Source organism: Lytechinus pictus, chromosome 4 (assembly GCF_037042905.1).
Source record: "Lytechinus pictus isolate F3 Inbred chromosome 4, Lp3.0, whole genome shotgun sequence".
Classification (NCBI taxonomy): domain Eukaryota; kingdom Metazoa; phylum Echinodermata; class Echinoidea; order Temnopleuroida; family Toxopneustidae; genus Lytechinus; species Lytechinus pictus.
The window spans coordinates 30,549,550-30,566,345 of NC_087248.1; the positions used below are offsets into that span (position 1 = coordinate 30,549,550).

Consider the following 16,796-nt stretch of genomic DNA (forward strand, 5'->3'; position numbering starts at 1 on the left):
TTCTGGGTCATGTTTACCCTCTTTGTGAGGCACATCTGACCTTATTTCGAGTCATGATGACCCTCTCTGTGAGACACATCTGACCTTATTCGGGGTCATGTTGACCCTCGCTGTGAGTCACATCTGAACTTATTCTCAAACCATGCTCGGATAAAATTCGAAAACAGTTATCCAAATATAGAAAATAGTTCATTTGTATATTATTAATTCGATATACTGGCTTCTAGTAAAATATGTACTATTCATTTTCCAAGAAGCCAAAGAATGAAATAATAATAATAGTACTAGTAATAATAATAATAATAATAATGATAAACAATAATAATAATGATGAATGTAATTTATTAGGCGCATGAGAATACATAATCCTAGTTCAGCAATTGTCATGATATTATTTATTTTTCAAGGTAAAACAAAATTAAAAAATTCAAATTCGATTTTATTTCCAACAGAACATAAATTCATAATTTTATAATTACAGTCAATGATATGATGATAACGAGTAGAAAATAAAAAAATATCGAGTGGGGCTATGTAATGCTATATATTATATTGTATTTATGTTATGTAAACTCTCTATGTAGTCTGGATATAAATGTATTATTTATATATATCATTCATACATTTTAGTATGCCGTACCATGTATATGTCAGATTTTTTTTCAAGAAGTATTTCTATATTAGGCCTACATTTTTTGACATCCCGTTACCAAGATACCCGGACACGTTTAATGTTTCATGGAAACAATATGTAAATAACCTGGACATGATTAAACTAATCAGCCAATAGGCACTCGCAAAATATGGTCATAGAAAACGAGAAATAAACATGAGGTCACCCTAAAACGACCAGCTATTAATGATTAACTCAATCGGGAGTTATATAATCTATGAAACTGATATCAGTATATACCGTGGTAAGGTGTGCCACTTCGTAAAACAAATATACACATTCCATTGTTGAATTCAAAGTTTATACGACCGTTACTAGGAGAAGTCTTTAGTTTGAGACCTTGCTATATCGAGAAGGGACATTTAAAAAAAGTTAATCTTGGTCTTGTATGTCCATGTTCATATAGTTACGTTCGCATAATGAGCCAAACATTTTGAGGGGACACAAAAAAGGCGCATACAGCAAAATTTCTTTAAAAAGCCGGTCGAAAACCTTTTTAGAACAGCATCTATTTTTTATTGTAACTGACTTCATAATTCACTTTTTTTCATTTCATTTTATTTGCTTTTGCACTTCTTGTTTTTATTTTACTTGTTCATAAACCTGTTTGAGGTCCAGGGCACCAAACCCCAATCTATACGCCAGCGTAACTTGACCAAACTGTATTTTCCTGTCAAAATTGTCCTTTTTTTTTTCAAATAAAACAAATTAGATGAAATAAAAGCAAGTTGGTACTTTGATATAAAGTGGCTCAATGTAAAGTCATTAGAACAGATCTTAAGAAAATTCAAGCTTGTTTGTTTATAAAATTGAACGAGCATTTCATTCGTAGCATGAATAGGTCCATGTTTGTAATAACTCCTATATTTCTCTTTTAAATTCGCTCCCATTTTCCGCATCCTATAAAAAACAAATTTTATAAAACTATCAGAGTATAGTATCCAAAGGATTCATATTTCATATTGTCTAACACAGCTGATCTTAAATCTAAATATGTAATCAATCCTTTCGAGAAAAAGGGAAATGTTATATTCCGAAGCCTATTTCATATTAACGGGGTCTAGAAATGACAACTAGTAAATGTCAACGTCGGATCTTTCGCGCCAGGTTTGTAATGCGTCGTATTTAAAGATTGGTTCGTGGCAAACGATCATCATTCGATATCACAGCCGTCTGCTTGTTACATCGTAAAGCACAGCAGTCATATCTCCACCCAAAACTAATCATGGTGAGTTAGTTTTAAATGTTTCTTTTATTAATGTAAATCATATAATATATTTAACTGTGATTCGACACCAAGGCAAGTTTTAAGACTTTAAATCATTTAACTTGTCATCGCCTATTCTTAAAGACTAAATTCAAACGTTGTGCGATTTATTTAAAGTTTCGTTAATCTATCTCTCAATATTTCTATCCAATTGTTCCAGATCGAATTTGTATAGCATTCCAATTTTTTAAATTTTACTCTGTTCTGTGGTACTATCGTACAACAGTTGCTGACGTGACTTGGAACACTTGGCAACAATTTATTTAAAAAAAAATGGATTCTAACTGACTCTTGTATTATTACAACTCTCATTGTGTTATTCCAGGACTCCGGGATAAGAATGAATCTAGCTTATCATGAATCCATGGTGTATTTTGGAAGTCTATACCCATTTGTTCAATTCCTTGACAATACGCCTTATTTTAACGATTCCTGATGCATATCCTAATCATGATTTGCATCCTAAAATCCACTTCCATAACGAATGATTTCTTCTATATTTTGCGCGCCACTTTTACCTCCGTTCTCATTGGACATGTTGGAGGTACATGTTGCTTATATCTGTTAAGATATTTTAATGGTTATACACGAGGTTGGCAGCTTAGCAACTGTGTCCACAGTCCAACCGTCAGAAGACCAAAGTCCAAAGACTATTTTGAGCAGTAACCATGATAACCAAGACATATAGTCTAGGAGATAGGGGGCTTTATTCAGAATTTTTGGTGGGGAAGGTTTGACAAGCTTATCCGGGGTAAAATTGTGCGCTGATTCTAAAAATGTCACTCATATTGACCGTACTCACGCCATTTTGGTCATTTTGGCCAAATTTTGACCAAAAATGAACATTTTGACCACTCTTTGGAAAATGGTCCCTTAACAGACTGCTTTTGTAGCCACATGCAATTAAAAGGGTCTGTCTTAAGTAAAAATGCACACAGATTCCAGATAAAGTGCTTTCATTTGCCAAATCACAATAGCAGTGGTCATTTTGGCCATAATTTGGCAAAAAATGACAATTTTCATGATTTTTTGGCCGAAATGTGTTACAAATATTGATCAGAGCTACGACTGGATGTTTTTTAGAAATCCACATTTATTTTCAAAATATGCGCTGGATCATAACCATCAACCTCATGTAATTTATTCCGTCAGTTTTGACCTATGAGGGTCATTTTGGGTACTTTAGACATAACTGACCATTCGCAGTTTGCATTATTAACTGTTCAAATAGGCAGGAAATTGAGGTCTTCAGCATGTTTTTTCTTCTTCCCTTATAAAATGAGAATGCATTTAAATGTCCTTCATGTGTAGAATTTTATGCTGATTCCAAATATATCAGTCATAATAACCTTATTTAATAGCTTGTAGCATTTTGACCACTTATGGCCCTCAAAATGGCCAATGACATCAGTTCATTTTACCCCCAAATACTTCGAACGTTACCAGAATCGTTACAAGGGTGTGTTGCAACACCTAACATTGGGGTGTGTTAATCCTTTAAATTGAACACATCTCAAAATTATTTTGACCTCATTCCATCAGTTTTGACCTATGAGGGTCATTTGGGGGTACTTTAGACATAACTGACCATTCGCACATAGGCAGGAATTTGAGGTCTTCAGCGTGTTTTATCTTCTTCCCTTATAAAATGGGAATGCATTTAAATGTCCATCTTGTATAGAATATTATACTGTTTCTAAATATATCAGTCTTAATGACCCTATTGAACACCTTATGGTAATTTTGGCCACTTATGGCCATAAAAATGACCAATAACATCAGTTCAATTTATCCAAAATACCTCAATGTTACAAGAATAGTTACCAGGATGTGCTGTGACATCTAACATTGGTGTAATCCTTTAAAATGAACATTTCAAAAGTATTTTGACCTCATGTAATTTATATCATTAGTTTTGACTTTTGACCTATGAGGGCCATTTTGCAAAATAACTGTAATTTTGCATAATAACTGTGCAAATCGGCAGGAATTTGAGGTCTTCAGTGTGCTTTATCTTCCTCCTTTATGAAATGGGAATGATGCATAGGTCGTTCTTGTGTAGAATTTCATGCTGATTCCCAATATGTCAGTCTTAATGACCCAATTTAACAGATTATGGTCATTTTGGCCACTTTTTGGCCCCCAAATGACCAATACCATCTGTTCAATACTTCAATTTATCCAAAAATACTTTGAATGTTACTATAATCGTTACAAGGGTGTGCTGTGACACCTAAAACTGGTGTATTATTCATTTAGATTGAGTGTCCCAAAAATATTTTGACAACCTTGGTCATTTTGGCCAGATTGTCCCCTGCCCAATGTGTATACTAAATTAGCCTATAGTGAACATAGTGAGGAGACAATTCAGGATTGTGTTAATATTAGCATCAATTATTGTTAAATGGGAAAGGTTTGAAAGCTTTTCGGTGAAAATCAATGCAATGATTCCATATAAATCAGTGTTATTGGCCAAACTATTGGACTTTGTGGTAATTTTGATCACTTTTCCTCAATAATTTCTAGTGACCACACATTATTTGATTTAAAAAGGGCTCAAATGTTGCTTAATATTATTTTCAGCGTGAGCTACTACACCAATAATCAAGAGCTTAATGAATGTGATAAAAACCTTTACATCAAGTATACATAAGGTTGTTTGACCATGCACTTTGGTAATTTTCATGATTTTAGGCACATTGACCATTTTGTAATTCATGGAAACGAATTCAAGAATGATGTTAGATAGGACATATTACAAAAACTTTCTGCACCAGATTAATACAATGATTTAGAATCTATCAGTCTTAATGACTACTTAGTGGTCATTTTGGTCACTTTTGGTCCCTACAATTAGCAATGACAATTACATGTATCAAAAGTATTCCAATGTTGCTCTATATTTTTTGTAAGATTTGTTGTATCAATCATAATCAGTGACAAATTATTTGATTCAATATGATATTACTAATAGTACATAATCAAAATGTGACCATTTTGGCTACTTTGACCGTTTATCCAATGTGTGAATTTTGAAATAAACATGACTTAGCAGCAATTGTAGGTCTATGAACATGATGAAATGCGTTCAATCCCTTTTGATGGGAAATATTAAAGGATCACCTTGAGTAAAAATTGTGCCAAATATCATGTGACTGTCTACTGTGGCCCCTTTGATCACTGTATGTTCCTAAATAGCCAGCATTATTTTCCTTCTTTAAAGTCAAATTGTACTGAGAATCATTACAAAGCAAAATAGGTCACAGTGAAGTTCACAAAGAGTTTTGACTATCATTCATTTTTACCATCTTTGTTTTTTCTTGTACAGTGGTTCACAAACCTTACATTGGCATGATTGGTGAGCAGCAAATTTACCCTTAATTCTTTTGAAGACGTACTGGGTAATAAAACACATTCTCTATATGAAATTATTCTCTGTGCCGAATTTTGGTCACTCTTTAACAATTTAGGGCAAGTTTTCCACTTTCAACTTTACCATGTTTACCAATCATGCCAATGTGAGGTTTGTGAAACATTATACAAAATGGCAAAGGTGATAAAAATGCATCATGGTCAAATCTATTCGTGAAATTCAATTTGACCATTAGCTTTGTAATGACGCACCTTTGAATTCAGGATTAGTGCCTTCCTCTAGAATATAGTTATCTGTATAATTTAAATTAAAAAGGAGGGAATGATGTTATGGCTACTCAATGACCACTTGGGCCACATTAGACAGTGGTGAGGTATTTGGCACAATTTTTTACTCAAGGTGAGCGTGTAATATTTCCAATCGAAAGGGATTGAACGCATTTCCACAATTGCTCCTGTCATGTTTATTTACGAATGTCATACATGCGATAAATAATCAAAATGGCCAAATTGGTTTCAAAATTTTGATAATGTGCTACTAGTCATATCATATTGAAATCAATAATTGATATAATACATCTTATTAACAATACGGAGCGACAACAACATTTGAATCCTCTTTGATACATGCAAATGTGATTGGTCATTGTTGGGACCAAAAGCGACCAAAAAGACCACTAGCTCATAAATGGTCATTAAGACTAATATATTTGGAATCATTAATCTACATTAATCTAGAAAAGTGTCTTAACATAACATGCTAAAATGTCTCATTCCTGAATTTGCTGCCCCATATATGTGAGGTTTCCATAAACATTTACTGTGTGGTCAAGGTGGCTAAAATCATGTAAATGACCACAGTGCATGGTCAAACAACCCTATGTATGCTCGATGTAAAGGATTTTATCACAATTATCAACACTCTTCACCGATTATTGGTAGCTCATGCTGATAATGATACTGACTAGCATTTGAGCCCTTTTTGACTCATCAAAGCATGTGTGGTCTCTCTCTTATAGCTGATCCCTCCACTAATTGGAGATTCCTAGGGTCCATGGTCACTGGTCAATATTGAGGGAAACGTGGTCAAAATGACCACAGGGTCCAATAGTTACGCCAATAACACTGGTCTGTGTGCAATAATTTCATTGATTTCCACCAAGAAGCTTTCAAACTTCCCCATTTAACAATAATTGATGCTAATATTAACGCAATCCAAAATTTCTCCTCACCATGTTCGATATAACCTGAATTAATATACACAATGAGCAGGGCTGGCCGGGGGGTCAAGGTGGCCAAAATGACCAAGGTAGTCAACTTTGGGGATGCTCAATTTTAAGGATTAATTCACCAGTGTTGGGTATTACAGCACACCCTTGTTAAGATTCTGGTAACATTCGAAGTATTTGTGGATAAATTGAACTGATGTTATTGGCCATTTTAAGGGCCATAAGTGGCCAAAATGACCTTAAGATGTTGAATAGGGTCATTAAGTCTGATATATTTAGAATCAGCATCAAATTTACACAAGATGGACTTTTGAATGCATTTCAATTTTATATGGAAGAAGATAAAACATGCTGAAGACCTCAAATTCCTGCCCATGTGCAGTTTATTATGCAAAACTGCGTGAATGGTCAGTTATGTCTAAAGTGCGCCAAATGACCCTCATAGGTCAAAACTGATGGAATAAATTGCATGAGGTCAAAATACGTTTGAGATGTTCAATTTCAAGGATTAATACACCAATGTTAGGTGTCACAGTATGCCCTTGTAACGATTCTGGTAACATTCAAAGTTTTTTTGGATAAATTGAACTGATGCCATTGGTCATTTTAAGGGCCATAAGTGGCCAAATAACCTAAAGCTGTTAAATAGGGTCATTAAGACTGATATATTTGGAATCAGCATCACATTTTACATAAGATGAACTTTGGAATGCATTTCCATTTTATATGGGAAGAAGATAAAACACGCTGAAGACCTCAAATTCCTGTCTATGTGCAGTTTATTATATGCAAAACTGCGTGAATGGTCAGTTGTGTCTAAAGTACGCCAAATGACTCTCATAGGTCAAAACTGATGGAATAAATTGCATGAGGTCAAAATACGTTTGAGATGTTCAATTTCAAGGATTAATACAACAATGTTAGGTGTCACAGTATGCCCTTGTAACGATTCTGGTAACATTCAAAGTTTTTTTGGATAAATTGAACTGATGCCATTGGTCATTTTAAGGGCCATAAGTGGCCAAATAACCTAAAGCTGTTAAATAGGGTCATTAAGACTTATATATTTGGAATCAGCATAACATTCTACACAAGAAGGCCATTTAAATGCATTCTCATTTTATAAGGGAAGAAGATAAAACATGCTGAAGACCTCAATTTCCTGCCTATTTGAACAGTTAATAATGCAAAACTGCGCGAATGGTCAGTTATGTCTAAAGTACCCAAAATGACCTTCACAAGTAAAAACTGACGGAATAAATTACATGAGGTTGATGGTTATGATCAAGCGCACATTTTGAAAATAAATGTGGATTTCTAAAAACATCCAGTCGTAGCTCTGATCAATATTTGTAACACATTTCGGCCAAAAAATCATGAAAATTGTCATTTTTGGCCAAATTATGGCCAAAATTACCACTGCTATTGTGATTTGGCAAATGAAAGCACTTTATCTGGAATCTGTGTGCATTTTACTTAAGACAGACCATTTTAATTGCATGTGGCTACAAAAGCAGTCTGTTAAGGGACCATTTTTTAAAGAGTGGTCAAAATTGTCATTTTTGGTCAAAATTTGGCCAAAATGACCAAAATGGCGTGAGTACGGTCAATAAGAGTGACATTTTTGGAATCAACGCACAATTTTACCCCAGATAAGCTTGTCAAACCTTCCCCACCAAAAATTCTGAATAAAGCCCCCTATCTCCTAGACTAATAGCAATGCCAGTGTAGTTTTACATCATAGTGATTGTGTGTCGTACAGTTATTAATCTTGCGATCATCTAGAGGACTATTTGTTTTTCCTATTGGTATATTAAAAGTCAAGTCCACCCCAGAAAAATGTTGATTTAAAAAAAAAATCAAACAAGCATAACGCTGAAAATTCCATCGAAATCGGATGTAAATTAAGAAAGTTATGACATTTTCGAGTTTCGCTTATTTTTCACAAAACAGTGATATGCACAATTAAGTGACATGCAAATTAGACAGTCGATGATGTCCTTCACTCACTATTTCTTTCGTTTTTTATTGTTTGAATTATACAATATTTCTTTTTTTTATACATATTTTACAATAAGGATTTTGACAGAACCATTAAACAATGCTAATTCCACATGTTCAGGGAGGAATTAGTTGTTGTTTCACTTGACAATAAGGAGAAAATTAGAATATTTTGTATTTCATATAATAAATTACAAAAGTAATAGTGAGTGGATACGTCATCAGTCTCCTCATTTGCATACCAACCAGGATGTGAAATTAAGCAAACATTTAAAATGTCATAACTTTCTTATTTTACATCCGATTTTGATGAAATTTTCAGTGTTATGATTGTTTGAGTTTTCTGTTTTTATTCACATCAATAACCTGGCACGGTGTATTACTGAAATTAGTTGGTATTTCATAAAAACATGTTGGTTACTTTGGTAGTTGTGATTTGTTTTAATTCTCTTCTTTTGGGGTCAATGTATCATTGAAATATATATATTTTGGGTATTATTTTGTTTTTAAACTTTACTTAGCTGTACTTTCTTTGAGTTTCGTATTCAAATTTCAATTCAATATGTGACGTTTGTTTCTTCTTAAACATTAAGCTTATATCGAAATCACAAGATTATTCGAAAATTCGTGGAATAATACAGAAGGGAAAGCGAATAAAGCATAATATGTGTGGAGAGTGGATAATATTTTTTGCGTGGGAAAATGTCAAAGGTATTTATACCGTGGTCTATGTGGTATGATTCGCTGGAAATCTAGTGATAGCCCCAAGACCATGAAGACTAAAGATCAAATAACTAGATACGCCTGCCTGCTGTGTGAATACCACAGATGTCAAGTATCAAAATATGATTATATTACCAAAGCGTCGTGCAGCTAGCTCCCCATTTTCAGTAATATCTGATTAAATCCAAGTTCACAGAGAAATCGTGCTTTGTCACAAGGGTTAGTAGAGTATCAGTCTCCTATTAAGCAATTGATCTTTTCGATATACGTAGCCATGGTGGTAACACGTACAATCTATAACAGTAATAACGGTTAGTTGAATTTCAAGTGAAAATGAAGAGCACAGCCAATCAAAGAATAAAATTTCGAAAGATGTCACCTAGCTTCAGCAATTCGGTAATATTTACGTGATTGAAAAACAATAAATGACAAGATCACTCAGCATTGAGAAGGAGGCTGCAGCTATTTTTTTCAACGGTTACATAAATGGTAGGATTCTCAACATCATGCATTGGGTTTCTTGGTTACTTCGTATTACAGAATTGTAGATTTTGACTAAATCAGTTCCTCTTTTATCAGTTCATGTGAATACAATAGAATGGTGTCTATTTCCCTCTTTCGTGTATTCATCAGATTTTCAGATAATTAGATTTTTTCAATGAAGTTAAATGTGATCGATTGACATTAAACTGTACTTTGAGTCGAGGATTAAGTAATATGCATGTATAAATCTACATTTTTAAAAAATTTGAATCAAATGTGAATTCTTTGACGAATAGAACCAGGTTAAATCATTCAATAAGCCATAAAAATGAAGAAAAAACTTTGGTAGTTTAATTTGATTTGCCGATGCAATTAATTTTTGTATAATGTACGAATGGTGTATGGGGAAGTGATGCATTTACAAAAATAAAACATTTGCAGTATTGTCTTCCATCATATGTATCGTTCTCCTAGTGTAAAACTGCTTCTGGAAATATAGTTTATAAAAGAAATGTACATTTTCTTTCACATTGATAAGATGATTGCAAGTCATACGATAATTGTTGTATATCATTGTTTACACAATTTTTTATGGCATTTTGTAGGTTGATAAAATATATGACCAACTATAAATGGAGTAAAACACCCAAGCGATCCACACCTACAAAACAAGAATCTCCTTCAGTTCCATTTGGTATAGCAAAAATGAAATATGATACAAGTAATTAAGGACACGAAAACAAATTCGAGCATTCTATCAGCTCATGAACAAAGAGGCGATCAAATAAACTTTTCTTTGTAACTCAAGATTGTTATTCTTATGGAGTCGTCGTCCGCAAATATTTGTAATTAATTCGACCGTAGAATACTGATTGAGGTCAGAAGAACAGCTAATATTTCGAAGATAGTCTAATACGTCGAATATAATAGTATGATAGTAAAATAATGCGCGGGTCTGTCACATTAGGGCGTTGAAATCATAGGCGTCGATCCCGGATGGGGTACGTGCCCCCCCCCCCCTCTTGATTTTCAAAGCTTAATTTTTTTTTACCACTTTCAAAGCATTTGTGACATATTTTTAAATCTGAATTCATATTATATCTATATAAATTTTTATTTATGACGCGTTCCCGGCAATCACCGCCCCCCCCCCCCCCCCGAGATGAACAAGAAGTTATGCTCCGTACTGATTTCGATATTTCCAAGGGTGCAGAAGGAATTCACATCCCCCCCCCCCGCCAAATGAAATAGCCGCGACTGGTTAAAATGATGTATGTACAACGCTATCTTGGGCATATACCCGGGGGCATATACTCGGGGGCATATACCCCTCTCCCTAAAAAAAACACTGGGTCAGAGTGATAAGAACCAGTAGGCTTCTAAGTACGGGCTCTCACAAGTTTACCTTTACTTAGTGTTTACCGACGGACGCTTGTCAGTATTTTATTCATTAACCCCTTTTCCTTTGATATAAAAAATGCAGTATTTGAATTCAAGAAATTGAAAAATGTGAACAAGAAGTAATTTTCTGATTAAAGTAAATAATCATAATGTGGTGTTAACAGATGGCTATTGCAGAAAGAAATTCAATTAAAAGTAAAATGTCTTGTCACATGTATGTCGTCTGAAAAGTTCAGGAAAGCGTTTCATGAAAGGACCTGCCGGCCGTTTTATGCGACAGTTACCATAATGACATTGCTTCTTAGCCAATCAAATCAAGGACAGATTTCAGATATGACAATGTGTCGGACAAAAAAATCTTGATGATCGTCTATCTATATTTATGAAATGAGAAATGTACTTTCATTTGCTTACAGATTCACACTAGAATATCCGTTGATTTAGCATTAACCATACCTCCAATCAAAAGAATTTTAGATAAAACTCCGATGAGTTGATGAATTGGCAGTTTTGATTTTCCTCGACGACACATGCTTTCTAAAGGTGTTCTATGACACCACAAATAACATGTTCATATTTTTTCTAATATAACCGATTGTGTATACTAGCAAAAACATCATTTGCATTCTTATTAATTAGTAAATTTGCAAGTGATAAACCGATTTTTAAATATCAAATCGCTTTTAGACTCTCCATTGCAAGAAGGGGATCTTCACGGGTGGTAATGGAGGGGGGTAGATTTTATTTCCAAAAATTGCATCTTTTTTTAAACACACCCTTATTATCTACTAATCATACTAATGACTTTCACTGATTCACCTCTCTTTCCTTGAAGCGTGAATGTATCTCAGTTCACATCGGCCAAGCCGGAGTCCAGATCGGTAATGCCTGCTGGGAGTTGTACTGTCTTGAGCATGGCATCCAGCCTGATGGTCAGATGCCCTCAGACAAGACCATCGGAGGTGGTGATGACTCCTTCAACACCTTCTTTAGTGAGACTGGAGCCGGCAAGCACGTGCCCCGTGCCGTCTTCGTCGATCTCGAGCCAACCGTAGTCGGTAAGCAAAATCGATAATTTTGTCAGAGTGGTAGCCTACGTCATGTCAATCCCAAATGAAGCCTAATGTTATTTTCCGTCGAGGCTAATAAGTTGTCTTTTCTAACATCTTTGTTTGTTTTTTTCTAACACATTCTGGCATTTTGGCATTCTGGCAAATTACTCCAAAGTAGGATAAGAGAATTGTCAAATAAATACCTTGCTCAATGGCGTAGGTGCCGTGTGTGGAGATTGAATCCCGGACTTGCATGTGTCTTGTTATGTGCCTATGTCCACTCAGCAAAGGCACCTCCGATCTTCGCCCGGTACCGATTTACAGAAATTGATAAATTCCAATTTCATATCCTCATGCATGTCTAGCCACTCTTTTTAGTTTCTCTACTTGTAACCATGAACATATATTTTGGAACCTTTTCATTCCCATATAAGAATAATGAATAAATGAGCTTTATTAACGCATGGAACAAAATCGATGGTGGTGATATGTACTCCATAATCGATGTGATAAGGATAGCAATTTAAAAGTATCATATATATATATATATATATATATATATATATATATATATATATGTCCATAACGTCTTTAAATTCATCTGTTAAAATCATTATCCCCCAGTTTGTCTCGAGACTGCGTTGGGTACTCACTTGTAAATAAACTACACAAGCCATTTAGAAAATATATATATATGTTTGGATCTCTACAGACCCATAGAGAAAAAGTATTATCTCCTCGATTTAAAAATAAATTTGTGTTTATTCATATTATGGTGTAATAACATCTATTAGGTTTATCAGTGATCATTATTGTGCACTAATCATCATCTTGGGATTTTCACCTCTAACATGTTTATAGTTGCAACACCGATTCCTCACAACCCAATGGTTTTAATTAAAACACATAGCTCTTCCAGCGCACGTCAATGTTGATAACCAGGGGATTTCATGAAATGAAAGGAATGGTCGAATATTATATTCGAAAATATAATGTTTTATCTGACAGTAATGATAGTAACAGCCAGACATTATGTACTTATAAGCTTATCAATATCAAGGACTTGTTAGACACAAGTGTTAATGAAATGCTATTTTTTATCATTGTAGATGAGGTCCGTACCGGAACTTACCGCCAGCTCTTTCATCCTGAGCAGCTGATCACCGGTAAGGAGGATGCTGCCAACAACTACGCTCGTGGCCACTACACGGTTGGAAAAGAAATCATCGATATTGTCCTCGACAGGATCAGGAAACTGGCTGATCAATGCACGGGTCTACAGGGTTTCCTTCTCTTTCACAGCTTCGGTGGTGGCACCGGGTCAGGGTTCTCTTCATTGCTAATGGAGCGTCTCTCTGTTGACTATGGAAAGAAGTCCAAGCTGGAGTTTGCCATTTACCCAGCTCCTCAGGTTTCAACCGCAGTTGTTGAACCCTACAACTCCATCTTGACTACCCACACTACCCTGGAGCACTCTGACTGTGCCTTTATGGTCGACAACGAGGCTATCTACGATATCTGCCGTCGCAACCTCGACATCGAACGTCCAACCTACACCAACCTGAATCGCTTGATGGGCCAGATTGTCTCCTCCATCACTGCATCTCTGCGGTTCGATGGTGCCCTCAACGTTGATTTGACAGAGTTCCAGACCAATCTCGTACCCTACCCACGCATCCATTTCCCTTTGGCAACCTATGCCCCAGTAATCTCTGCCGAGAAGGCTTACCATGAGCAGTTGACTGTTGCTGAGATCACCAATGCATGTTTCGAGCCCGCCAACCAGATGGTGAAGTGCGACCCCCGCCACGGCAAGTACATGGCCTGCTGTCTCCTGTACCGTGGTGATGTTGTCCCCAAGGATGTCAACGCCGCAATCGCTACCATCAAGACAAAGCGTACCATCCAGTTCGTCGACTGGTGTCCAACTGGCTTTAAGGTCGGTATCAACTATCAACCTCCCACAGTTGTCCCTGGTGGTGATCTTGCCAAGGTCCAGCGTGCGGTCTGCATGTTGAGCAACACCACCGCTATCGCAGAGGCATGGGCTCGTCTCGACCATAAGTTCGATCTGATGTACGCCAAGCGTGCTTTCGTCCATTGGTACGTCGGAGAGGGTATGGAAGAAGGAGAATTCTCTGAGGCTCGTGAAGATTTGGCTGCTCTCGAGAAGGACTACGAAGAAGTCGGTGTCGACTCCGTCGATGAAGAGGGAGAAGAAGAAGGAGAGGAATACTAAAAAGATTACCAATATGATGATCGTCTTTCTCAAGCGTTAATGGTCTGGTTCTCACCAATATTATCCATAATACTCAAAACTAAAATGCAACTCAATTATTGCACACACTCGGTGGTGACATATCGTTTAAATGTCTGAATATCCCCAAAAGGAAATGTAAAATCAATAATTCAAAGGTTGGAGAAGTGATAAGCTCTTCCAAACGTTATATCCAATTTTGCATAAAGACGAATTCACCAATTTAATTGTTGAGTGGAACCATGTAAAGTGGTAAATGCAACATTTAGAAAATATTGTCACTCCTTTAACCTTTCCATTGTTGATTTAACATTTCATTTTTCTCGAGTGTACAGACATTCTTGCGTTTTGTTTTTAAATCAAAGATACATTCGTCATTAAATATTGTTGAATTATTTACATTTACCCTTCAAAAATAATAATTATTTTACAATCAGAAAACCCATTAATCGTTACCACGGCAGTTTCCCCTAAAAACCTTACACCATCCGCACAATGTGGCGCAATGCACAAGCAATTAATCACGCACACGTATGTATCTGAAGGTGAAAAACCGCAGTCGATATGGGATAAAAAATTAGTTATTTCCCACCTTTTATCATGTTAATCTTAACTTAAACTGTTCACATCTTCACCAGGGTCCCGTAACACAAAGTTAGCGATTGATCGTATGATTGATTTTCACGACTGATTGTACATTGTAGTCAATTTTATTGAATCAATCGTTGAAAAATGTTCTACGATCATTGCTAAGTTTTGTGTTTACGGGCCCAGTTACACAAATTCATGTATGTGTAAACAGTTACAAACATTTGTGATTTGTTGATAGTGATTATTTGAATTATTAATATTATACGAAATTGCAATGATCTTGATTGATCTTTTCCATTTTGCAATTGTTCGCAAACCAGTGTCAGAGGGCCAGTTCTTGGATCATTGCGATACAATTTAACATGTTTACAAAAGAGGTTCTTGTTCATATCATCTTCACAGTTACACCAACAAGACCGTGTACAGACCGTCAGAGCTATTACATTATTCGATTGGCATAATAATCGGTCGGTTTGGAGTTAGTTTCGTCGGTGTGACTATAGCATATAACACATGGGGCATTCGTCGTTTGGACAGAGCATGCACAATAAAGAGTATTGTTTAAGAAAAACCCTGAGTACCGTTGTCAAGTTTTAAGTACTGTTATCGCAAGTCAATGTGGATGTGTTGGTTCCAATAATGAATTTTTCATTCATTCAAATAAATATTCTTTTCTTCCATTTTCACAAACGAAATATAATTGTTCAACATAATTGTTTATCAAAATCATTTTCATTTATCCCATAAACATATATATATATATACAGTGCGTCCCACAAAAAACGAAACCGAGATTTATCGATGATTTTTCATAACTTAATCATAAATACAATAGACAAATGACCTACCATTTTAAAGCTCAGGATCTCCTCTTTCATTTAAAATTACCTAGATTATTTCTCATTCACGCATGAGTGAGCAAAAACAATTTGAAGAGGGGATATCAAAAAGTCATTTGGCGGGCTGTATCTGGGTTTCAAAAAGAAAACCACATTTTAAAAAAGTTCAATATCTGCTCTTTAATTTGATACCTCAATTACAGAAAATGGAAAAAAAATAACAAAGTTCTGGTTATTTGAAATAAGGCTTGAATTTCAATAATTTCATAAAATGACGAGGTTCTACAGGCTAGCGTTCAAACTCACTCGACGCTCCGTTTTGTTGACGATCAGCCATGCATTAAGTCTTTTGTTAACCATGCGATAGCTTCTGTGGGAAAACGGTGAAAACACGTAATTTAATGAAAATTATGGAAATACAAGCATTGTTTCGAAGGAACATAACTTTGTTACTTCTTGACCATTTTTTGTGATTAAGGTATCAAATAAAAGAGCAGATATTGAACATTTTAGGCATGCGATTTTCTTTTTGAAATTCAGATACCCTCCGCCAAATGAGTTTTTGGTATCCTTTCTTCAAATTGTGTTTGCTCACTCATGCGTGAATGAGGAATAATCTAAGTGATATCAGCTGAAAGAGGAGATTCTGAGCTTTAAAATGGTAGGTCATTTGTTTATTGTATTTGTGAATAAGTTATGATAAATCATCGTTTAATCTCGGTTTCGTTTTTTTCTGGGACGCACTGTATATATATATATATATATATATATATATATATATAAAGTTATACATGTACAACAGCTTTGGCAACTCTTTTATTTTAAATATTGTAAAGAAATGGATGAAGAGAACAATGGTAGGCGTAGCTTAAATCAAGGTTCCCCAGAGCTGTTTACCATTTGGAAAA

At 35.3% G+C, this 16,796-nt stretch overlaps 1 protein-coding gene across 5 annotated transcripts; it reads left to right on the top strand.

The window, feature by feature from the left end:
* Positions 1 to 1,810: 1,810 nt before the first annotated feature.
* LOC129258715 (tubulin alpha-1A chain-like) lies at positions 1,811 to 15,620 on the top strand. 5 transcript variants are annotated; one of them, XM_064098810.1, is made up of 4 exons: positions 1,811 to 1,901; positions 5,269 to 5,712; positions 11,985 to 12,207; positions 13,311 to 15,620. In XM_064098810.1, the coding sequence occupies exons 3-4, from the start codon at positions 12,087 to 12,089 to the stop codon at positions 14,438 to 14,440; spliced, it is 1,251 nt and encodes a 416-aa protein (XP_063954880.1). In that variant the 5' UTR covers positions 1,811 to 1,901; positions 5,269 to 5,712; positions 11,985 to 12,086; the 3' UTR covers positions 14,441 to 15,620. The 5 variants fall into 5 exon arrangements, with proteins under 5 accessions (XP_063954880.1, XP_063954879.1, XP_063954881.1 ...); XM_064098809.1 differs by having other exon boundaries at positions 1,813 to 1,901; positions 5,269 to 5,493; XM_064098811.1 differs by having other exon boundaries at positions 1,822 to 1,901; positions 5,269 to 5,341.
* Positions 15,621 to 16,796: the final 1,176 nt, after the last annotated feature.

Bases quoted from the DNA above. Each gene is read 5' to 3' on its own strand.
- LOC129258715 (XM_064098809.1), top strand. The intron at 12,208-13,310 runs GTAAGCAAAATC...TTATCATTGTAG, and splicing joins TCTCGAGCCAACCGTAGTCG to ATGAGGTCCGTACCGGAACT.